Source organism: Watersipora subatra, chromosome 3, assembly GCF_963576615.1.
Source record: "Watersipora subatra chromosome 3, tzWatSuba1.1, whole genome shotgun sequence".
In the NCBI taxonomy this organism is placed as follows: domain Eukaryota; kingdom Metazoa; phylum Bryozoa; class Gymnolaemata; order Cheilostomatida; family Watersiporidae; genus Watersipora; species Watersipora subatra.
The window spans coordinates 30,092,820-30,118,584 of NC_088710.1; the positions used below are offsets into that span (position 1 = coordinate 30,092,820).

Below are 25,765 nucleotides of genomic sequence, written 5' to 3' on the forward strand. Positions count from 1 at the left end.
AATGTTTGTACCTCTGTTAACTTTGGGATGAGCCATTCTTTTTTCCTGTCATTTATAACAGTATAATTTTCAAGTGATTTGAATATCATATTTGTATTGGTACTCACATTCACAGCTAGACTTCATGATGAAAAAGTCATCTACGTTTAGTACAGTTGGACGAGCTGAACGGGGAGGCTGATCATAATCAGAACAAGGTACAAAGGAAGGAAGTCCTGCGGTTCCTTTGGCAGCAGTCACTGGTGGAGTGGAGGAAGATGCCTGCTGTTCAACACACAACTTCACAGCTGTAGGAGTTCGACTGATCTCTGAATCAGGAAGTTCTTGCAAGTCACCGTAATCAAACCGATCTGAAACACAGAGAAAGGTGATTGTAATCAAATTCATAAAGAATATACAAGTGTCATCATGTATAGTATCTTGAAAATGTTAATCTCAGTTCAAAGTGTAATGGAAACATTTCGGCTTCAGCAACGCATTATTTGCATGCATTCAAAATACCTGCTATAAATCATATGGCTTTACATATAATAAAAAGCGGCAAACATAAAAAGTGCTTATTCAATTTTTCAGTATCTGGTTATTTGTTCATCTCAATGTTTCTAAAAATAAAATAAACATTCATGAAACACCAGCAGTTTTAGATACTAAATTGAATTCTAATGATTAGTTGATGTCATTATAGTCAATAGCTAGTAGTCGGTTATCACATTCCAAACTAAAGACAAAATATTTTATAGCTCATCAAATGTACTTATTGACTGTCTAAAATCTAGCTTTTAAGAGGAATTTGTAAAATAGTAGAAAAGTCATTGAGTTCCCGATCTCGCTAAATGTTAGGCTATCAAAATAAATTGAACAAAGTGTTATGGGGTCATAGTTTACAGGAACAACTTATCATAAAGGTGCAACAGTTAACCATAGTCTGCAGACACAACCTTTCCTGAGTATGCTCTATTCAATTGAACTTAAGTGTGTAAAAAGCTTGAAACACAATTTTAGCAACTTTCATACTTTCATACGCAAACACCAATGAAGTGTATCACACTCAATGCATAGATATTACTTGAGGCATCACACAACTATGTTACGGCTGAATGTGTCACATGTACAAGTGTTTGACCAACCATGGCAATGGTATCCTAGATGAGTTTTTTGTTCCAATTGTTAAATTATATTTTATGTATTTGTACTGAAACATGGATTGTCCACAGCTAATAATAGAAATACCGAATATACAATCATTAGTAATTATGTACGCTGGTATATTTTGCTAGAAAAGCGTCAAATGTTAACGATGAAGACAAGCCACTACCGACCAACTAGGTACAATACAGCTGTCAGATTGCAAAAAAAATTAGCTTTACATACATTTAATCAGTTACTGAATATTGAATCATATGAAACCATATAAAAACTGGAGTGAAATATTTTATTGACTAGAAATTCCCCTGTCATACAGCCCATGACCAAAGCGATATTGGAAAACAGGGTACTGCTTGTTGAGAAATGCAATATTAGCATTTAAATGACACTGCAGTGCAATAGGATAACTGCAATGGTAGCTGTAATGTGCTGGGTGTTGGTGTTATTATATACAACAAATAGCAATAATGAAAGGGAAATAATATGTGTTTATATCTCTCCCCCTGCAATAGGGGAAATGCAATATTAGAAGTAAAATGGCAAGTAGCTGTGTAATATAAACAGTTTGAAAGTTGGTTGTGTTGAATGTAGAATGGTTTTGACAGCGATCTGTAACCAAAGTGAAGAAATGGGTCATAATCACCAAAACCATGATGTGGTCGAGTGTGTGAGATTTAGAGTTATCTACATTAGCAGAAGGATAAAATTCTCACAGTTATTTTGCCAAAAAATATGATTTCAGCTTAATTACAGCAGGTTTTATGGTCAATAAACTGAATGCATGTTAACCATTAGTGCGAAAACATAGTTCTCAGAAACTGGCGTTAAAGTTTGAGAAACGAACACCAATGCACAATTTTGTTTATATTTCAAAACATCATAGCAACCAATATCTAGAAGTTGTGATATTTATCGAGATTTTTGTATTTATATGCAAAAAATCATGCTGAATTTAAAAATGTAAACATACTTAAGTTGGTTGTCATAGAAATAGCTGTATATTTATAAGAAAGTGTAGGCCTATAACTTAATTTTGCAGATATTAAAAATGGCTTGGCAGTACCGCGATACTGGGCACAGCCGTACTATCATCAAAAAATATTTAGAAAAATAGTAACAGTAACATATTGCACACCATCGGTAACAATATACTTCGATCTAATAAATTCAAATGATTATTCTTATAATTAAATGTTATAATATCTTGAAATTGAATAATTATTCTGATAATTAAATACTTTTGCAAGATATTAAAAACGGCTTGACAGTACTGCTATACTGGGCACAGCCATTGTATCATCAACAAAATCTTCAAAAAAATAATAACAGTAACATATTGCCCAACATGGATCACTGTATACTTCGATCTTGTAAATTCAAATGCTTATTTTTAAAAATAAATCTTATAAAATTGAATAATTATTCTAATAATTAAATCTTATAATGTCGAATAATTATTCTTATAATTAATTATTGTAATACTGTCACAAGAAGTTACATATTACATCTTATATCAATTTTATAAAATTGAATAATCATTCTTATAATTAATTATTGTAAAAATCTTAGAAGAATTGTTAGAAAAATATCATCATCATTTCCTTGACTTTCACCGCTTTGGACATCAATTGGAATACCAAAGTACTCAGTATAAGTGTCTAAAATGTCAGTTACTTTAAAATCGGCAAAACAGAAATGATTACTTTTCCGTACTTCCATGTTAATTACAAAAACCTTTGGCAATTGGGCAATGCCATAGACTGGTGAAATGTGCACGTTTTTTTCGTGAAATGTGCACGTTTTTCTCATGAAATGTGCTTGACTTAATGCTTCTACTCTCTGTCGCACGGCCTTATCGGCGTTTCGTTGGCTGTTAGTATATTGGAGAAAAAAAGGCTTGTTAGGTTTTAATGGCGATTTTAGGCCAGATTAATCTGTCTAGTTATGTATTATCCGATGAAATTGGTAAGTTTGAAAATATTGTCAGCACTTTTCAAATGCTTGGTAACATATTTAAATAGGTTTATATGTGTTTTGAATTGTTATTATACTTAAATGACTCCATAGAAAATGGTTAAATTTGTTGATGAGATTTGGGCACAAGGGTTTAGGATGGCCGATCATGAATAATTTTTGTGAGTTGTGTGTACATATGCATTTTTCCTAAAGCTCCAAAAACTCACTTCACTCGTGTTTGGTTGTGAGACTATTCCAAGTGATTTTCTATTTTCTATTTCTATTTTCTATTCTGATTTTTCTGATTTTTCTATTATATTTCTATGGTATGAGTTAGAGTACATAGATTCATTTACTCCATTTTTAGCTAGAGGTGTGTCAATTCGAAACCTACTTATGCAGACCAACATGTTGGTTTTGAGACGACACCCAGATAATACACACTTGATGCATCACAAAAGCTTTGGCAACGCAAACTGTGCCTTTTTTGTTTGTGTAGCCATGTCATTTCAATGATGACAGTTATATGACAACAATAACAGGTTATCATAATGACCATGTGATACTAGTCAAAATACATTCAGGTACAGTATATGTTTATCTATATGTTTATGTATATTTTTATCTCTTTTTATACAGAATGCAACAAATTACCAAAGTTTAGAACCGAAGCTAGTAATTTTTTAAAGTCAAACATGGATAACTCGCCCACGGATAGCTCGAACACATGGTTAATTCAAACGGTTTCTTTGGCCCGTTCCCACATGATGATAAATTGCTATAGATAACTCGACCTCAACTTTGTTAACTTGAACAGTTTCTTGCCCAACAACTAGCGAATTGGTTGTTATCGCTTTAAAAAATCACTTTATTCCGAGCCATAGAGGTAAACCTCAACTTTTCATAGTTAATAGGCTTCGTAATTACCATCATCGGCAAGATATATTTGTCAACAACTTTTCCAAAGGCTTGGTGAAATTTGATTTTTAACATTAGCTTAGCGATGGTCCTTTGGAAGCAAGGAAAAGTGAAGTAACTTTCGCATAAACTTCAAGAAAAATCAGCAAAATTGATCTTGGTTAAAACTCTCAAAAGAAAAAGATGTTTTTTTCTGAGAATTTTAACAGCAATGAAGTTTTGCCAATTTTAATTTAAAAAATGTTCTGGCAATAAAATCACCTCAAACAACAAACCAATCTCAAGAGATAGAAAAATCTCTATACTTTGTGATAAGATTTTTAAAACTTTACATTGGAAGTATTTAATTTGAAACAAGCCATTTATGCTTTTGATTTGTATTATAGTTTGTATATGTACATTTATTTACTTATAAATAAATACATGGACTTGTGACAGTGCTCTGATAACTTGAACGCTCTGATAACTCGAACATTTTCGCTTGGTCCCGTGAAGTTTGAGTTATCCATGCTTGACTGTATTTGCAACTGCAAATGTTCACAAAAATATTTGTAACTGTAAGGTTTTTCAAAGTCAAAGTTTACTTAGATGATTAGCAGTGGTTGATAAAGTTATTTTTGGATTAAAGCAAATCTAACCAAACGATCGTTTCAGGATTGGGGAAAATATTATAAACTGCTAAGTTACTATTTTACATTAATATCGGCCGCTGTAGACAATTAAAAGAAATGAGACAGTTTATAGAACCATGTCATTTAATGTTGTAATAACTATACTACACAGTCAAGTACAAATATCAAATTTTGCCAGGATAATCAAAATATTTCCACAAAAATAAACCTAATTTTTGGTGAAACATTTTATCTGTACTCATACATGAATTTTAAATATTGACAAAGTCACGAAGAACTATGTGTAGTGTTACATTTGTAAAAATAAAATATGAATCTTATTAATTTACCTCCCGAGCACGCCTGGACAATGATGAGCTTAGGTTTACCAGCCATTGCAGGAAACTTTCTTGGAGACAAGCAGTCTCTGATAGAGACCAATGAGAAAGGTTTACCATGGTGGTTTATCAGTGTGTCTTCATCAGATCCATGGCTCATAATGATCAGTACAAACATTCCAAGCTTCCAGTGGTCTTTCCTCTTTGTTTCCTTTTCTATCTCTTCGAGTATTTCCTGTTAAGAATTTTGTACAAAAAAAACTTGTATATACAAAAGTTCATCAGTTAGTTTCGTTTTTGTTGATAACTGTGAAACACTCTTAAACTAAAATTTATCTGAAATGGCACAAAAACACTATTTAACTATTGTAACCAAGTTATATGTTGATATTCCGGTAAACAGTGTTACACAGTTTCTATGATCAATAGATAAAAAAGGAACTTTTCTTAAGAAAATCAGAGTTGAAACAGATGAATGTTTGTTGTCAAGTGCATATGCGGTCATAGTGGAAAGCTAATAATAACTTTATGTAAAATCTGGCAAATGTGAAAAACCCAAATGTTTAGTTCGTGCTAAGTACACAATTGAACTGTTTATGTAAAAACCTATAGGTTTTGTGTGAGGTGACTGCGAGTACAGAAAATTATCAAATGATTGATGATAGATGATTGTTAACTTTTTAAAGCGTATTTAGTCAGAATTATTAACTACCTCAAAGCTCAAATCCGTAAGTTCTGTCTGGGTTTTGGCAACATCAAATTTGAGATCTTTCAACAGCTTTTCCAGGTTAGTATAGTCTATATCAGAGCCATGCCTTGTGTCATGCCTTGTGCTTTGTTGGAATGTTTTGACGTTTAAAATAAGGGCTCTTCCTCTTCTTTTCCTACTCATCTGATATACCTATATACCAATTAGGTAATAAAACATAACTGTAATCAAAAGTTAATTAAGGAATATAATAATATTATTTAATGTTGCTTTTAAAATAATGGTGTACATAGTTTATTACAAAACTATAGAAAAGGCTAGCTATATTTGTAGTATGCAATCCTAATTTTAAAACGACTAACAACTGACTGTTGAACAAAAGTTGTCGTTGATTTTAGGCATACTTTGGAGTGTTATGTTCTTTTTAATTAAAACAGAAACATGTTTCTTCATCCTATAGAGCTAGAAAAGGTTTGTAATAATTATTTTGAATATCGTTGAAAAAAATTATCTCAGTGTTGAAGAGTTAATAATGGGATAGGTTTTTATATCAATCTAACAGCACTGACAGCAACAAAGAGCATGAGTTGTGGTCATTCAAACTAGCTAGTCATAATTTAACAATGATAAACTTAAGCCATGTAATTTTATAGGAAAATATCACTTATGGTAAACCCTCCATGTAGTTGCGAATGTCTTACAATATATTATCTTCTTCAGATAATTACCTTTTCCTTGTTTGTGAAGAGTTCTTTAAATCTTCTCTTTCGAACAGGAACCAGTCTCATGCTGATTAAAGGAGAGGATAAAGTCTCATCACAATAACCTTCTTCACTATCAGATACATCACTCTCATCATCTCCTGCTGATATTTGCACAGGTGGCACTCCTTCATCATCACTTTGAGCTAAAGTCAAAATTTTGTCTAATTAAATATTGTGATGAGTAGCATTTCAGGCAAAGAATATTCTAGCACCTTAATAATAGGCTGACGAAATCACATTGATCAATAATCGGTAAATAAATGGTTCAATTTGTAATTTTTCACTAAAATGTATAATTAGTATTTGAATATTCAGAAGATGTGTGTTAATACATGCTGCTTATGCAACTACTCACCTTCTTCAGAGCTGGCTTGACAGACTTCTAAGCTGGAAAGATACTCATCAAGCTTTTCAGTGTCATTGTCAGTGAGCTGAAAGCCTGAAATTTAAAAATGAAATTCACTGAGAATTCATTTTATATGAATGCAAACAAATAGCTTCCTCAACCGTAGATACTAAATCTATCAGCTGCCACGAGTAATAATGTCTGTCAGTCAATAACCAGAGGGCAAAATACAAAGTAAAAAGACCATGATTGTTTATTAAGCGTAAGTTTGTTAAAATAATGGAGAATGGTGGTAGGTTAAAATGAACAAATGACTTACATGGAATTCTCAAAGGTGCTAGTACCCTCACTTCAGCAGATGAATGTTTTTTGCAAACGACTGGTTGTATTCCAATACATTGATCAACCTTTAGCTCCGGTTTCCTTTCGTCTGGCTCATAGTGGAAGTAAATATAGGCGGGATTAACCTGAACGTCAGGTTCTTGACTGTTGATGAAAAGGCAATGAGAGCAGTAGGTACGAACAGCTATGCGGCAAGCCTTCCATGACTGAAACAATTGACAAATAATGGCTTCTGTTACACGAATCAGGCACTTCCAGGACGCGGTAAGCTCTTTAGTAGTAGTTGAAACCTTCACCTTGACGAGTCTTTTCTGAAAATCGTGTAGCACTCTTGTTACACTGTTTCCGTGAGCAATGTTGACTCCATTCTTTTGAGCAGAAGTTTCATGACAAGGGTTTTGTAGAAGATTGAGAACTGTTACAGAGATTTGGTGATGAACATACTCTGGTATAGACAAACCTCCAAGAAGTATGTCTAATCTTAGTTGGAGTTTGTTTTTGGTCTTAAACAAGTCTCCAGGAGTTTCCAAAGCCAAAGCCGGGACCAAATATTCTGCATGTAGTGGCTCTTGAATTGGACCATGAATCATCAAAAAAGAGCGTAAAAGCTCTTGTGAGACATCAAATGAAAATGCAGAATCCTTAAGAAGATTTTTCAGAAGAGCTTCGGCCAAAACCCCATCGTACAACAGTCGTTGTACCAGTCGTTCGTATTCAAACTTGCAAATTTCTCTACCGTGATGAGGGAAAACTTGAAACTTGGAAAGATGATTGTCCCACTGTTCTTGTGAAGAATGATGGAAAAGCAGATTTATCATGGAAGTGATTTCATTAAACCTGTGAAGAATGAAAGATGAGAGGCCTTCAATATTTTCAAAGAAAAACACCTGACCAGCATTGTGCATGTAACGCAGGATAATCAGTGGATCATCATTTGGAAAGTTTTCGAGCACTGTTGAAACTTCCACATACGGCTGTTCAGAGAACTGTTGGATAAAACGCTCCACAGAATTCCATAGTTTGGGTAGTTCTACAATATGCTCTTTACATCTTTCATTGAGCTTCTTTTTAAGAAGTTCTATGTTAGATGTCTCTTTCAGATCGTTTCCAAACTCGAAAATCTCTCCTTCATTAAACAATGGCAGGTTTGTGTTAGACAGATGCTCAACCACGGTCAACATCTTTGGAAAGAGAGTTTCAAGTTGCCTTTCTTCTTTCAGCAATTTATCTCGTATTGACTCAGCTTCGGTGAGAAGGTCTTCTCGTGCTTCACTCCTCTGAGCACTTGTCAGCTCATCTATGTGAGTGAGAACAAGAATTGGTGGACCGAGCCTCGGGCAGGCCAGATAGAGATGAGATAGCCAATCAAAACATACTATTCTACATGCTTCTTCTTTTCCATTATATTGCACATTTTTCGCAAAACTCGCCAAATCAACTACTATCATCGGAATACATCGCTCTTTGCTGAGAATTTGGTATGCAAGATGATAAACGTGATTACCACCATAATCAAAAAGTTTGACTTTGGTGGCCTCAAGAGGTAAATCTTCTACTTGAAATACCCTGGTTGTCTCATCATTTTTAGAGCTTTTGCCACGGTTTGTCAAAACACGCTCGCCAGCTTTCAGTGTTCTAAATAAGCTTGTTTTTCCAGACAGTGTGTTTCCGATAACAGCTACTGGCACTTCCACTACCTTCACTGGCTTGTCAGCAGCAAGATCAACAAAGAACTTTCTGATAGCTTCTATTCCTTGTATACAAACACTGTATGGAGGCTCCCTCAAGTTTTCACACTTTCCAAGTTCAAGACTAATAAGAATCTTCATCTCTAAGACTGCACTCTCTATTTTTAGCAGTTTTGTGTTAAATATCAGATTCAGTGACTCTAGCCTTTCTAGCTTGTAAATCCAGAATGGGAGAGACTGAATGTAGTTGAATGATAGGTTCAAATTTCTCAGCATCAGAAGACTATGACACCTAAAATATCAGTTTAGTGGTTAAGATTTATAGAAAAAATTAAGTTATCAAATGCAACCATACAAACTATGCTCCTTAACTTTATCATTTTTACTAAACCAGTTGAACCCTGGGTGCTCTCGTCAACGCGTGTTAGTAACCCTGGGCAAATTGTCCAGTAATCCAAAGTTTTCAAAATTTTCTTTAAATATATCTAAATTTGTTCATAACACAATGATATTTGGTAAAACACTAGTAAAATAGTTGGGCGACCCACAGAAAATCTTATCAAACAGAAAAACGCAGTATTTTCCAATTCTTCAGTCTGAAACTATAAAGGTTTGTACAATTTCAAAATACTCGTAAAATATTTACATTACTATCATATCTATCGAGCACATGTTTATCATAATTTCATGCCTCAAATCATACTAGAGAATTATAGTTAGTATAATCAAACTTTTCATTCGCAACACGATCATTTATTACTTATCAACGAATGAGTCGTATGAAATTTTTAGCGATATCGATGTAATACAATTTTTTTTATTATAACAAAGGAAGTATATAAAGATATTTGAAAATTGTTGCAAATGAAAATATAATTTCTGGTCTAACTTCATGTACAAGAATTAATTCGATGGGTTTACGCTGTTACTTAAAAAAAGCTTTTGTAAACAAAACCACGTGAATGCCGGTTTTCCGGCCGTTAGATATTTTGACACCCTATGCATTGCCGGAAAACCGGCAGTTAGACTTCAAACGGTTAACATGCAAGTTATTATCTTATACCTTAGTGTTACTTTATTAAGGTATAGGATAATAATTTATCCTATACCTTATGTTACCTTATACTGTTGTTTATTCGTCGTTTGCCCGTTTGGGCTAATTTGTTTTGCTATACGATATCAACAATAATTAATCTTGAAACTAAAATTTGGCTGTTTGCGTACTGATTGTACACGTTATTAAGAAATATTTGTTGCTCGCCATAGCAAAATCAGCATTATCCATAAAAGAAATCTGACAATGGATTCGCAAACAGATAAATGATAAAATTGTAGCTAAAATTTTGAAGTTTACTAAAATGTATACTAAAGCTTCCTTCAAGTATGTGTGGAGTAAACTAAATGCATTAAAGTTAAATTCAGCGTTCATGTTACACGTCTGTCTTACATGTTACACATTGTAACATTATATTATCTCCCATACCATGACCACAAAATGTACTAAAGTCATTGTAGGTATCTATATTTACTGAGCTTAACATGTTATTTTGTTCCTAATTTTTATGATGATGATTTTTACCATGATGTGTTTGAATTAGATAATTATGGTGGGCTTCTATACCACTATATGTACGTCTATAGCCTACGATACTTTCGCATGCCAACACTGAAACGAACTAAAATCATATAATTGTATACCGAATAATGTTTCATTGTAATCATAGCAAAACAAACTACATTTAGCCAATACTTGCTAACAGTTTCCCATTCACATTTAAATGTCTGTACATTTTAGGTTTTTGTCTTAATTTTTTTCAACCAAACACATCTTTCAAGTTATGAAATTTAAAACTTTCTCTTAATTTATTTCAATACACAAAACACTTATCTCATGAAATTTAACTTGAATGTTAAGAAGGCAACTGCTTTTATATGTTAAAGAAACATCAATTTTTTGTAAAAAGACTTTTTTATTACCCTGGCAACATCGGGTGGTAGAGCTAGTCATATATAAAAAAACGTCAGTAGTATATAGAGAGCAGATCTACACACAAAAGTGACGGATCCAGCAGGGGGATAGAAAAAGGGGGTTGTGAATTAAATTGGCTAGGGGTGTAGATTGAATCGTGTGAAGTTGAATGAGATGTTGGGGTTTGGGGGGAAATTGTGGTGTAGAGTAGGGGGTTGAATTCGAGGGGTTACGGATCCGCTCCTGGCGTAATCGGCGGATTATCTGTGGATGAGTCATCCGATTAGCGGGGGATGAGTCATCCGATTAAAAGCAGATTATCGCGGGATTAGTCGGGGGAATCGTCGCGGATTAGTCGGGCGAATCGTCGCCGATTATCGGTGGAATAGTGGGGGTGAATATCTGGGACATCGAGGGCTGGATGGTTTTCCGGAGTGGATCTCGCGGATTATCGAGGAGAGCGAGAGATTACCTACCGGATGAGTGAGGGGATTAATATCTGGGACACTGAGGGGTTGATTTTCCGGAGATTGTTATATATTTGAAACATTGAATATATATGAGAAAGTGTTTATGTACAAAGTTATTTTTTGAAGATTTGATGATTTTGTAATGTTGAAGCTCTTGAATGGTTAAGAATTTTAAGGAATTTTATTTTTCGAATTTTTTTGTATTTTTTTGTAAGATTGAAATTTGTTGGAGAAATTAATATGTTGAATGAAAGATCAGTTTTATTACAAAATTATTCACTTTAAAAGATATATTTATACTACATCGTAGTATTCGCGAGTATTGTGAGATGTTACTAGCCCCTTGTATATAATGATACCCGGATAATTCTCTTTCAACGAAAGGGCATATCTCGAAGGCATCGTCTTCATAAATTCTGAAATTATCCATCACTGTTATGGATCCACTACTTTTTTAAAGATAATGTATAAATTGATGAAGTATTATTAGTTAGTGTTGATTGTTACTGAAGCTTCTGAGGAGTCAACTTCCAATAGTATGAATATCGACAATATTTCTGAAAGAACTCCCCAATTGAATATGAAACAAAGACAGTGTAGAAGACCAACCAAGTCTAGATTGAACAGAACTACGTCATTACGAAGATCATCAAGAAAAAGTTCGGTAGTAAAGCGGTTATTCGAATCTAAGGAAAATTATATGGAAGGAGATGAGAAAATTACGTCACCTATTGCAACAGTTTTTAAATCCGAGGAAATGCAAGAACCATGGAAACGGATTGATCTAAAAGTTTTGGATATTCCAGCTTCGTTAGAAGTAATACAAGCAAATAAGTCTGAAGAAAATGACAATTGTGAGATTGCGTTGCAATTCTTCGTTGAACGTAAGGGAGAGCGTGTGGCATTATGTTCAATCATCGAACCTCAAAAGTATAACATTCCCTCATCATTTCAATGGTTGACACCAGCTCTCATGATATTGGATCGAAGTGAGATTTACATGAACTCTAAGTCTTCATCAGGATTAAAACTTTTCACGATTGACGGAGCGTGCAATCTGAAGGAATTCAGAGAGAAATTAAACAAAGATTATAAACTCTGTATATCAAGACAGTAATTAGTTAAGGAAATGTTATTATGATTAAATTTTATAAAGTTTATTTGATGATATATCATAGGAATTTAAACTTACTATCAATGGATATATTATTGAATAAAAGTTTTGTATATAAAAATGCTAAAACATAATATAAAAAAAGACTATTGAATATTGAATATCATTCAACCCCAATTTTCTTCTTCTTTCATTGACGAAAGAGAATGAACTGTCTACAATCAAAACATACATTATTTTTAGTGAGATATAGTAAAAGTAAGACATACAGACAGATTAGATCATTCATTCAAACTAAAAAACAAATATAATGTAATACTTACTGAAGAAGAAGATCCATCCTTTTTCTGAATGGAATCTTCCTGTTGAGATACGGGAGCCTGCAATTGCAATGATTACAGTCAGGATGGTTTACTATAACCTTGTTGAGATAGTAGACTCTACATTCACAATGGACTCCAACTTAAATTGTAAATTTCAATTGCATTACTCATCGAATCATAGAATGATATGCAAGATGTAATGCAGACAGAATAGGATATGCAATCAACTAGAGTAGGACATACAGACAATAAGAAAAACAAATATGTTACATCACATAGTCAGACTAAGACACACAGACAGAGGAGGATATTCAGTTAAAACAAAGAAATAAATATAATGTGCTACTTACTGAAGATTCAAATTTATAAACCCTTCTCCGAAAAGGTCTATATTTAGTTCGCTGATACCCAGGATCCTACAATTGCAATGATTATAGTCAGAGTAGAATACGCAGACAAATTAAAACACGGTCAGGTCTTACTTTGAATTTCAATTCCAACACCTTTTGTTTTAAAGTGAAGTTATACAAATATTAATTACTGTTTTCACAGACTGTTACTCATTTTAACATTCCTACATACCAATTGGAGTGAATTTTGTTGAATGTATTTGATCTTTAGTTACATGTTTTATCATTATACAACGATATTAGACGAAATAAATATAATGTAATACTTACTTTTAAAGTCAATGTAACATCGAAGTTACAAAATAATTCTTCTCTTTGTCGCTGCATGACCAATGATTTCTACAATAATTTCCAAATTACTTTGTATAATTTAATTGTTTCATTTAAGCAAACCCTATAATTCGAAATATATTTAATATGTAGTTTATATTCTCAAGTTTCCTTTAATCAAAAATATAATTTAGTAAAATATTATAATGTAATACTTACTTTCTTTTGAAGCTTGATCTTGTTTCGAAAAGCCTTCTGTTTTTCAGGATCTACCTCTCTACCCCAAGGGCAGTAGCCCCATATCTCCACACACGTGTCGATGCAATTTGTCTGAGTTAGGAGTCTATCCACGTTTTTGTCTCGAGCACACATTGTAAACTATTATAAATAAAATGAGATGAAAAACTTATTATATCTCGTTGCTTATATAGTAAGTAGAAGCAATGTTATGGTTCATTAAATTTGTGTAATTTATGTTCACGAAATTGTAAAATCAGCTAAACAGTTTTCGCGAAATTCACTTTCGCGAAATTCAATTTCGCGAAAGTTGACTATATAATATATATGTGTAATTTCGCGAAATCCAATTTCGTGAAATCCAATTTCGCGAAATTCACTTTCGCGAAATTCAATTTCGCGAAAGTTGACTATATAATATATATAATGTGTAATTTCGCGAAATTCAATTTCGCGAAAGATGACTATATAATATATATATAATGTGTAATTTCGCGAAATTCACTTTCGCGAAATTCAATTTCGCGAAAATCTGTTTACTATTTTCGCTTCATTGATTCTGTTGGATACGCCACTATTCTTCAATACTCTGTATAAGAAGCTTGCTCAGTGTAATTTTCCTTTTCATCACTTAGTCCTGCTCCTGATGCCTACTTATATACAGATTGAGATTTTGGGGCAATCGAGCGTTGATACCATAAGGCTTGTATGCTTCAGCTAGAATTCTGTTAGCCGGCTACTCGCGATTAAGTTCGTTGAGTGTCGCTGTGTTCAGGCTGTCGTGTGGACAAGCGCCTTGGCAATCGACCTGAGTGTTTTCCTAGGCTTGCCTATGGAATTCTCCTGCTTGGTTTGGCTTAACCATTCCATAACAGTCTCTTGCCCAGTAAAAAGAGGGATGAGCAGAAAAAAAAAGAAGGCCCAATGGACAGATGGAGGAATTGTACTAAGGTAGGTATAGGTAAGTATTCGTTTTGAAGAGAATATAAAGAAAATGAATATATGTATTGTTTTGAATAAATGTAGTATGTATCATTTATTCTCTCAAAGACTGATGAATGGTAACAGGGTTCTCTTTACCAAAAGTATTTTGTCATGATTTTATCGAAAGATTGTGTATTATATATCACTTCACAGTCTTTTCCATATTTTGAAGATATCAGTTAGAATGTGATGCTAGCAAGTCTACTAGTTTAATTTAATTAAAGGATCCATGGGTGCTTTACCGCTTCATGGAATAATTCTCAATATACTGATTACTCATGATGATCTCTCACAGTGCAATCAGGAGTGTTAATAAAGTACTGAGAATAAGTATATGTACAATTATTATAAAGTGTAGTAAGAGATCATCAGGTGTGTTAATAAAGTACAGAGAATAAGTATGTGTACAATTATTATAAAGTGTAGTAAGAGATCATCAGGAGTGTTAATAAAGTACTGAGAATAAGTATGTGTACAATTATTATAAAGTGCTGTAAGAGATCATCAAGAGTGTTAATAAAGTACAGAGAATAAGTATATGTACAATTATTATAAAGTGCTGTAAGAGATCATCAAGAGTGTTAATAAAGTACAGAGAATAAGCATATGTACAATTATTATAAAGTACTGTAAGAGATCATCAGGAGTGTTAATAAAGTACTGAGAATAAGTATATGTACAATTATTATAAAGTACTGTAAGAGATCATTAGGAGTGTTAATAAAGTACTGAGAATAAGTATATGTACAATTATTATAAAGTACTGTAAGAGATCATTAGGAGTGTTAATAAAGTACAGATAATAAGCATATGTACAAATATTATAAAGTACTGTAAAAGATCATCAGGAGTGTTAATAAAGTACTGAGAATAAGTATATGTACAATTATTATAAAGTACTGTAAGAGATCATCAGGGGTGTTAATAAAGTACTGAGAATAAGTATATGTACAATTATTATAAAGTGCTGTAAGAGATCATCAGGTGTGTTAATAAAGTACAGAGAATAAGTATATGTACAATTATTATAAAGTACTGTAAGAGATCATTAGGAGTGTTAATAAAGTACTGAGAATAAGTATATGTACAATTATTATAAAGTGTAGTAAGAGATGATCAGGAGTGTTAATAAAGTACTGAGAATAAGTATATGTACAATTATTATAAAGTGCTGTAAGAGATCATCAGGAGTGTTAATAAAGTACTGAGAATAAGTATATGTACAATTATTATAAAGTGCTGTAAGAGATCATCAAGAGTGTTAATAAAGTACTGAGAATAAGTATATGTACAATTATTATAAAGTGCTGTAAGAGATCATCAAGAGTGTTAATAAAGTACTGAGAATAAGTATATGTACAATTATTATAAAGTGCTGTAAGAAATCATCAGGTGTGGTAAAAAAGTACAGAGAATAAGTATGTGTACAATTATTATAAAGTGTAGAAAAAGACCATCAAGAGTGTTAATAAAATACAGAGAATAAGTATGTGTACAATTATTATAAAGTGTAGTAAGAGATCATCAAGAGTGTTAATAAAGTACAGAGAATAAGTATGTGTACAATTATTCTAAAGTGCTGTAAAAGATCATCAGGAGTGTTAATAAAGTACTGAGAATAAGTATGTGTACAATTATTATAAAGTGCTGTAAGAGAACATCAGGAGTATTAATAAAGTACAGAGAATAAGTATATGTACAATTATTATAAAGTGCTGTAAGAGATCATCAAGAGTGTTAATAAAGTACAGAGAATAAGTATATGTACAATTATTATAAAGTGCTGTCAGAGATCATCAGGAGTGTTAATAAAGTACAGATAATAAGTATATGTACAATTATTATAAAGTGTAGTAAGAGATCATCAGGAGTGTTATTAAAGTACAGATAATAAGTATATGTACAATTATTATAAAGTGCTGTAAGAGTTCATCAAGAGTGTTAATAAAGTACAGATATTAAGTATATGTACAATTATTATAAAGTGCTGTAAGAGATCATCAAGAGTGTTAATAAAGTACAGAGAATAAGTATATGTACAATTATTATAAAGTGCTGTAAGAGATCATCAGGTGTGTTAACAAAGTACAGATAATAAGTATATGTACAATTATTATAAAGTGCTGTAAGAGTTCATCAAGAGTGTTAATAAAGTACAGATATTAAGTATATGTACAATTATTATAAAGTGCTGTAAGAGATCATCAGGTGTGTTAATAAAGTACAGAGAATAAGCATATGTACAATTATTATAAAGTACTGTAAGAGATCATTAGGAGTGTTAACAAAGTACTGAGAATAAGTATATGTACAATTATTATAAAGTGTAGTAAGAGATGATCAGGAGTGTTAATAAAGTACTGAGAATAAGTATATGTACAATTATTATAAAGTGCTGTAAGAGATCATCAGGAGTGTTAATAAAGTACTGAGAATAAGTATATGTACAATTATTATAAAGTGCTGTAAGAGAACATCAAGAGTGTTAATAAAGTACTGAGAATAAGTATATGTACAATTATTATAAAGTGCTGTAAGAGATCATCAGGAGTGTTAATAAAGTACAGAGAATAAGTATATGTACAATTATTATAAAGTGCTGTAAGAGATCATCAAGAGTGTTAATAAAGTACAGAGAATAAGTATATGTACAATTATTATAAAGTGCTGTAAGAGATCATCAGGAGTGTTAATAAAGTACAGAGAATAAGTATATGTACAATTATTATAAAGTGCTGTAAGAGATCATCAGGAGTGTTAATAAAGTACAGAGAATAAGTATATGTACAATTATTATAAAGTGTAGTAAAAGACCATCAAGAGTGTTAATAAAATACAGAGAATAAGTATATGTACAATTATTATAAAGTGCTGTAAGAGTTCATCAAGAGTGTTAATAAAGTACTGAGAATAAGTATATGTACAATTATTATAAAGTGCTGTAAGAGATCATCAGGTGTGGTAAAAAAGTACAGAGAATAAGTATGTGTACAATTATTACAAAGTGTAGTAAAAGACCATCAAGAGTGTTAATAAAATACAGAGAATAAGTATGTGTACAATTATTATAAAGTGTAGTAAGAGATCATCAAGAGTGTTAATAAAGTACAGAGAATAAGTATGTGTACAATTATTCTGAAGTGCTGTAAAAGATCATCAGGAGTGTTAATAAAGTACAGAGAATAAGTATATGTACAATGATTATAAAGTGCTGTAAGAGATCATCAAGAGTGTTAATAAAGTACAGAGAATAAGTATATGTACAATTATTATAAAGTGCTGTCAGAGATCATCAGGATTGTTAATAAAGTACAGAGAATAAGTATATGTACAATTATTATAAAGTGTAGTAAGAGATCATCAGGAGTGTTATTAAAGTACAGATAATAAGTATATGTACAATTATTATAAAGTGCTGTAAAAGTTCATCAAGAGTGTTAATAAAGTACAGATATTAAGTATATGTACAATTATTATAAAGTCCTGTAAGAGATCATCAAGAGTGTTAATAAAGTACAGAGAATAAGTATATGTACAATTATTATAAAGTGCTGTAAGAGTTCATCAGGTGTGTTAACAAAGTACAGATAATAAGTATACGTACAATTATTATGAAGTGCTGTAAGAGTTCATCAAGAGTGTTAATAAAGTACAGATATTAAGTATATGTACAATTATTATAAAGTGCTGTAAGAGATCATCAAGAGTGTTAATAAAGTACTGAGAATAAGTATATGTACAATTATTATAAAGTGCTGTAAGAGATCATCAGAAGTGTTAATAAAGTACTGAGAATAAGTATATGTACAATTATTATAAAGTGTAGTAAGAGATCATCAAGAGTGTTAATAAAGTACAGAGAATAAGTATATGTACAATTATTATAAAGTGCTGTAAGAGATCATTAGGGGTGTTAATAAAGTACAGAGAATAAGTATATGTACAATTATTATAAAGTGCTGTAAGAGATCACCAGGTGTGTTAACAAAGTACAGATAATAAGTATGTGTACAATTATTATAAAGTGTAGTGAGAGATCATCAAGAGTGTTAATAAAGTACAGAGAATAAGTATGTGTACAATTATTATAAAGTGCTGTAAGAGATCACCAGGTGTGTTAACAAAGTACAGATAATAAGTATGTGTACAATTATTATAAAGTGTAGTAAGAGATCATCAGGTGTGTTAATAAAGTACTGAGAATAAGTATATGTACAATTATTATAAAGTGCTGTAAGAGATCATCAGGTGTGTTAATAAAGTACAGAGAATAAGTATATGTATAATTATTATAAAGTGCTGTAAGAGATCATTAGGAGTGTTAATAAAGTACTGAGAATAAGTATTTGTACAATTATTATAAAGTGCTGTAAGAGATCATCAGGTGTGATAATAAAGTACAGAGAATAAGTATATGTACAATTATTATAAAGTACTGATAAAGATTGTACATGAACATTTTCTTATGTATATATTCAATGTTTCATTTATACTATATTATCTTTATTGTCTCCTATCTACTTGAATATTTTCATATATTTCAAGTTAAACATAAACTATTTTATTTTTATTGAAACAAAATGATGATGGAAATAATGAATAATACATATAAATATATCTTTTAAAGTGAATAATTTTGTAATAAAACTGATCTTTCATTCAACATATTAATTTCTCCAACAAATTTCAATCTTACATACAAAAAAATACAAAAATAAAACCGAAAATAAATTCCTTAAAATTCTTAACCATTCAAGAGCTTCAACATTACAAAATCATCAAATCTTCAAAAAATAACTTTGTACATAAACACTTTCTCATATATATTCAATGTTTCAAATATATAACAATCTCCGGAAAATCAACCCCTCGGTGTCCCAGATATTAACCCCCTCACTCATCCGGTAGGTAATCTCTCGCTCTCCTCGATAATCCGCGAGATCCACTCCGGAAAACCATCCAGCCCTCGATGTCCCAGATATTCACCCACACTATTCCACCGATAATCGGCGACGATTCGCCCGACTAACCCGCGACGATTCCCCCGACTAATCCCGCGATAATCCGCGTTTAATCGGATGACTCATCCCCCGCTAATCGGATGACTCATCCACAGATAATCCGCGGATTACGCCAGGAGCGGATCCGTAACCCCTCGAATTCAACCCCCTACTCTACACCACAATTTCCCCCCAAACCCCAACATCTCATTCAACTCCACACGATTCAATCTACACCCCTAGCCAATTTAATTCACAACCCCCTTTTTTTATCCCCCCCGCTGGATCCGTCACTTTTGTGTGTAGATCTGCTCTCTATATACTACTAACGTCACTTTTAGAGGAGGACAGTATTGGCAGTAGAGTCAGAAATGACAGATCTGATATATATATATACATATATATATATATGTATATATATATATATATGTATACATATATGTATATATATATATATATGTATATATATGAGTAGTATGTAGAGAGCAGATCTACACAAAAAGTGACGGATCCAGCGGGGGGGATAGAAAAAGGGGGTTGCGAATTAAATTGGCTAGGGGTGTAGATTGAATTGCGTGGAGTTGAATGAGATGTTGGGGTTTGGGGGGAAATTGTGGTGTAGAGTAGGGGGTTGAATTCGAGGGGGTATGGATCCGCTCCCGGCGTAATCGGCGGATTATCTGTGAATGAGTCATCCGATTAGTGGGGGATGAGTCATCCGATTAAACGTGGATTATCGCGGGATTAGTCGTGGGAATCGTTGCGGATTAGTCGGCCGAATCGTCGCGGATTATCGGTGGATTAGTGGGGGGTGAATATCTGGGACATCGAGGGCTGGTTGGTTTTCCGGAGTGGATCTCGCGGATTATCGAGGAGAGCGAGAGATTACCGGATGAGTGAGGGGGTTAATATCTGGGACACCGAGGGGTTGATTTTCCGGAGATTGTTATATATTTGAAACATTGAATATATATGAGAAAGTGTTTATGTACAAAGTTATTTTTTGAAGATTTGATGTTTTTGTAATGTTGAAGCTCTTGAATGGTTAAGAATTTTAAGGAATTTATTTTCGTTTTTTTTTGTATATATGTAAGATTGAAATTTGTTGGAGAAATTAATATGTTGAATGAAAGATCAGTTTTATTACAAAATTATTCACTTTAAAAGATATATTTATATGTATTATTCATTATTTCCATCATCATTTTGTTTCAATAAAAATAAAATAGTTTATGTTTAACTTGAAATATATGAAAATGTTCAAGTAGATAGGACACAATAAAGTTAATATAGTATAAAGAAACATTGAATATATATATGAGAAAATGTTCATGTACAATCTTTATAACGAAGTTTGTATCGAGTTGTTTATCATTCACTCATCGTCATCGGAAATATCTATGATAGCAGATTCCTTTTTGCATTGTGAACTCTCGTAAAAACTGCTTGCTTCTTCATATCCCATGACTACTACATCGTAGTATTCGCGAGTATTGTGAGATGTTACTAGTCCCTTGTATATAATGATACCCGGATAATTTTCTTTCAACGAAAGGGCATATCTCGAAGGCATCGTTAAAGTTCCTTCAACTTCCTCTCCATCAACTTTGGTTGAAAATGCTACAGTTGGTACCACATTCACCTTGCCTTCAGCATCTTTGTATTCACTTGTTCCAACATTGTGATAGTAGAAAATAGATGGTGCTTTGAACTCCTTGAGATGACGACTCTCGAAAAGTAGTATAAGTTTTTCAAGTCTCTTCGTTCTCAGATTGGCTAGAGTGCGTTTCATTTCCAAGGGAGTTGAGGTTCCTTCTGTTACTCGTCTTAAGTCATGGTAACTTCCCTGTCCATTACTCTTAGGTTTTAATCCAAGATATACCATAATACTTGGATAAGACAGCGATTCATCTAAAAATCGTTTTGGAGCAAATACAGCAGTAGATTTACTAATCCCATTTTCCACATAGTTGAAGTGAATGATACAGCACGCTCCATGGATCGAATGAGCTTCTTCCGTTTTTGTCACCTCCATAATCAATCCTACTGAAAGGTCTGTCATTTTCTGCAGTGATTTTGCTTCCATTAAAGTATCCTTACTTAATGTTCTTAACTTGTCTGCCATATCTTTTGCCCTTTGCTCCAAATTCGTTACGATTTGGTCGGATGTCTTCTTCTTCGTTGGAGGAGTCCTGTTAGAAAGAGTTACAGGTGAAATTTTCTTTTTCGACATCTTCACTGAACTATTCAATCCAGGTTTTATCACTCCAGATTGAGTGTTATCCTACATAGTTGTGTAGTGTGATAATTCTCTGAGATTGAATGAAGAATTGATATCGTTTTAGTAAAATTCTGCTGGTTATATACAATTCTCCTCATCAAATGATTAATGAGTTTTGATAAATTTAGCTGCATCATCCATAATATCAGAAGACTTTTCGCGAAATTGAAAAACGCGAAATTCAATTTCGCGAAAGTTGACTATATAATATATATAATGTGTAATTTCACGAAATCCAATTTCGCGAAATTCACTTTCGCGAAATTCAATTTCGCGAAAGTTGACTATATAATATATATAATGTGTAATTTCGCGAAATCAAATTTCGCGAAATTCACTTTCGCGAAATTCAATTTCGCGAAAGTTGACTATATAATATATATGTGTAATTTCGCGAAATTGGATTTCGCGAAATTCACTTTCGCGAAAGTTGACTATATAATATATATAATGTATAATTTCGCGAAATCCAATTTCGCGAAATTCACTTTCGCGAAATTCAATTTCGCGAATGTTGACTATATAATATATAATGTGTAATTTCGCGAAATCCAATTTCGTGAAATTCACTTTCGCGAAATTCAATTTCGCGAAAGTTGACTATATAATATATATGTGTAATTTCGCGAAATTGGATTTCGCGAAATTCACTTTCACGAAAGTTGACTATATAATATATATAATGTGTAATTTCGCGAAATCCAATTTCGCGAAATTCACTTTCGCGAAACTCAATTTCGCGAAAGTTGACTATATAATATATATAATGTATAATTTCGCGAAATCCAATTTCGCGAAATTCACTTTCGCGAAATTCAATTTCGCGAAAGTTGACTATATAATATATATGTGTAATTTCGCGAAATTGGATTTCGCGAAATTCACTTTCACGAAAGTTGACTATATAATATATATAATGTGTAATTTCGCGAAATCCAATTTCGCAAAATTCACTTTCGCGAAATTACACATATATATTATATAGTCAACTTTCGCGAAATTGAATTTCGCGAAAGTGAATTTCGCGAAATTGGATTATATAATATATTAGAAATTGGATTATATAATATATATAATGTGTAATTTCGCGAAATCCAGTTTCGCGAAATTCACTTTCGCGAAACTGGATTTCGCGAAAGTAGACTATATAATATATAATTTCGTGAAATCCAATTTCGCGAAATTCACTTTTCGGGAAATTCAATTTCGCGAAAGTTGACTATATAATATATATATATTGTGTAATTTCGCGAAATCCAATTTCGCGAAATTCACTTTCGCGAAATTCAATTTTCGCGAAAGTTGAGTGAGACAAGATGGATTAGAAGTGATTTATAGCTTTTGTCCGGGTTCCACCTCCTTGAACTTGACTAGTATAAATACAGCCAAGTTTGATGGGCTCACCATTATCGAGACTTTTTTTTTTCCTGGAGTTATTATACATGAAATTCTCAGAACTTCGAACTATTTCTATACCTAACTGGATTATATATCTCACAAAAGTTTGGATTAATTCTACAATTTGGATATCTACGTATAATCTTCTCTCAGAACTTTGGATTATCTCTGTTTCACCGGATTATATATCTCCGAAATTTGAATACAACAAGGAAATGTATCTGGCATCTTCCCATTCAGAAGGAGACTGGAGCAAATCTGATGAGGTAAGTCGATTTACAATAATTGGTGGAAAAAATTTTTTAATGAATGAATAAATGTAGAGAGAATAGTAAAATGAGATTTTTAATTCTTGGCAGCTGGAAATCTTCCTCAAAGATGTTCAAGCTTTCACGAGAGCATAATTTAATTTCATCGGAAAATTCTACTCCTTCCACTTGAATCGATAATAGAGAAAGAAGCAGAAGTAGGGAAAGAAGTGCATCATCCGTTTCAGCTAATAAATATATCTGCTTAGAATGTTCGACTTCATTTAACACCACTTCATGGAATAATTCTCAATATACTGATTACTCATGATGATCCCTCACACTACATGGAACTAGCAAGTCTACTAGTTTAATCTATTTAAAGGATCCATGGGTGCTTTACCACTTCATGGAATAATTCTCAATATACTGATTACTCATGATGATCCCTCACAGTGCATGGAACTAGCAAGTCTACTAGTTTAATCTATTTAAAGGATCCATGGGTGCTTTACCACTTCATGGAATAATTCTCAATATACTGATTACTCATGATGATCTCTCACAGTGCATGGTACTAGCAAGTCTACTAGTTTAATTTAATTAAAGGATCCATGGGTGCTTTACCACTTCATGGAATAATTCTCAATATACTGATTACTCATGATGATCTCTCACAGTGCATGGAACTAGCAAGTCTACTAGTTTAATCTAATTAAAGGATACATGGGTGCTTTACCACTTCTTGGAATAATTCTCAATATACTGATTACTCATGATGATCTCTCACAGTGCATGGAACTAGCAAGTCTACTAGTTTAATCCAATTAAAGGAACTATGGTGTTTTACCACTTCATGGAATAATTCTCAATATAATGATTACTCATGATGATCTCTCACAGTGCATGGAACTAGCAAGTCTACTAGTTTAATCTAATTAAATGATCTATGGGTGCTTTACCACTTTATGGAATAGTTCTCAATATACTGATTACTCATGATGATCTCTCACGGTGCATGGAACTAGCAAGTCTACTAGTTTAATCTAATTAAGGGATCCATGGGTGCTTTACCACTTCATGGAATAATTTTCAATATACTGATTACTCATGATGATCTCTCACAGTGCATGGAACTAGCAAGTCTACTAGTTTAATTCAATTAAAGGATCCATGGGTGCTTTACCACTTCATGGAATAATTCTCAATATACTGATTACTCATGATGATCTCTCACAGTGCATGGAACTAGCAAGTCTACTAGTTTAATCCAATTAAAGGATCTATGGTGTTTTACCACTTCATGGAATAATTCTCAATATAATGATTACTCATGATGATCTCTCACAGTGCATGGAACTAGCAAGTCTACTAGTTTAATCTAATTAAAGGATCTATGGGTGCTTTACCATTTCATGGAATAGTTCTCAATATACTGATTACTCATGATGATCTCTCACGGTGCATGGAACTAGCAAGTCTACTAGTTATATCTAATTAGTGAATCCATGGGTTCTTTACCATTTCATGGAATAGTTCTCAATATACTGATTACTCATGATGATCTCTCACAGTGCATGGAACTAGCAAGTCTACTAGTTTAATCCAATTAAAGGATCTATGGGTGCTTTACCACTTCATGGAATAGTTCTCAATATACTGATTACTCATGATGATCTCTCACGGTGCATGGAACTAGCGAGTCTACTAGTTTAATCTAATTAAAAGATCCATGGGTGCTTTACCACTTCATGGAATAGTTCTCAATATACTGATTACTCATGATGATCTCTCACGGTGCATGGAACTAGCAAGTCTACTAGTTTAATCCAATTAAAGGATCCATGGGTGCTTTACCACTTCAGGGAGTTATTCTCAATATACTGATTACTCATGATGATCCCTCACTGTGCATGCAACTAGCAAGTCTACTAGTTTAATCTAATTAAAGGATCCATGGGTGCTTTACCACTTCATGGAATAATTTTCAATATACTGATTACTCATGATGATCTCTCACAGTGCATGGAACTAGCAAGTCTACTAGTTTAATTCAATTAAAGGATCCATGGGTGCTTTACCACTTCATGGAATAATTCTCAATATACTGATTACTCATGATGATCTCTCACAGTGCATGGAACTAGCAAGTCTACTAGTTTAATCCAATTAAAGGATCTATGGTGTTTTACCACTTCATGGAATAATTCTCAATATAATGATTACTCATGATGATCTCTCAC

The 25,765-nt window shown here is 32.7% G+C and overlaps 2 protein-coding genes across 2 annotated transcripts in view; both read right to left on the reverse strand.

Moving 5' to 3' along the window:
* Positions 1 to 25,765, reverse strand: part of LOC137390495 (caspase-6-like) — a 528,030-nt gene that overhangs the window by 222,833 nt on the left and 279,432 nt on the right. Inside the window, exon 4 of the mRNA XM_068076824.1 lies at positions 108 to 350. Coding sequence (XP_067932925.1) covers positions 108 to 350 — 243 coding nt within the window. The remainder of the gene's footprint in view (positions 1 to 107; positions 351 to 25,765) is intronic.
* LOC137391798 (uncharacterized) lies at positions 12,439 to 13,746 on the reverse strand. Its single transcript, XM_068078333.1, has 5 exons — positions 13,594 to 13,746; positions 13,375 to 13,443; positions 13,045 to 13,110; positions 12,695 to 12,751; positions 12,439 to 12,586 (listed from the first exon to the last, which is right to left on the reverse strand). Exons 1-5 carry the CDS (start codon positions 13,744 to 13,746, stop codon positions 12,539 to 12,541), a joined length of 393 nt encoding a protein of 130 aa, XP_067934434.1. The 3' UTR covers positions 12,439 to 12,538.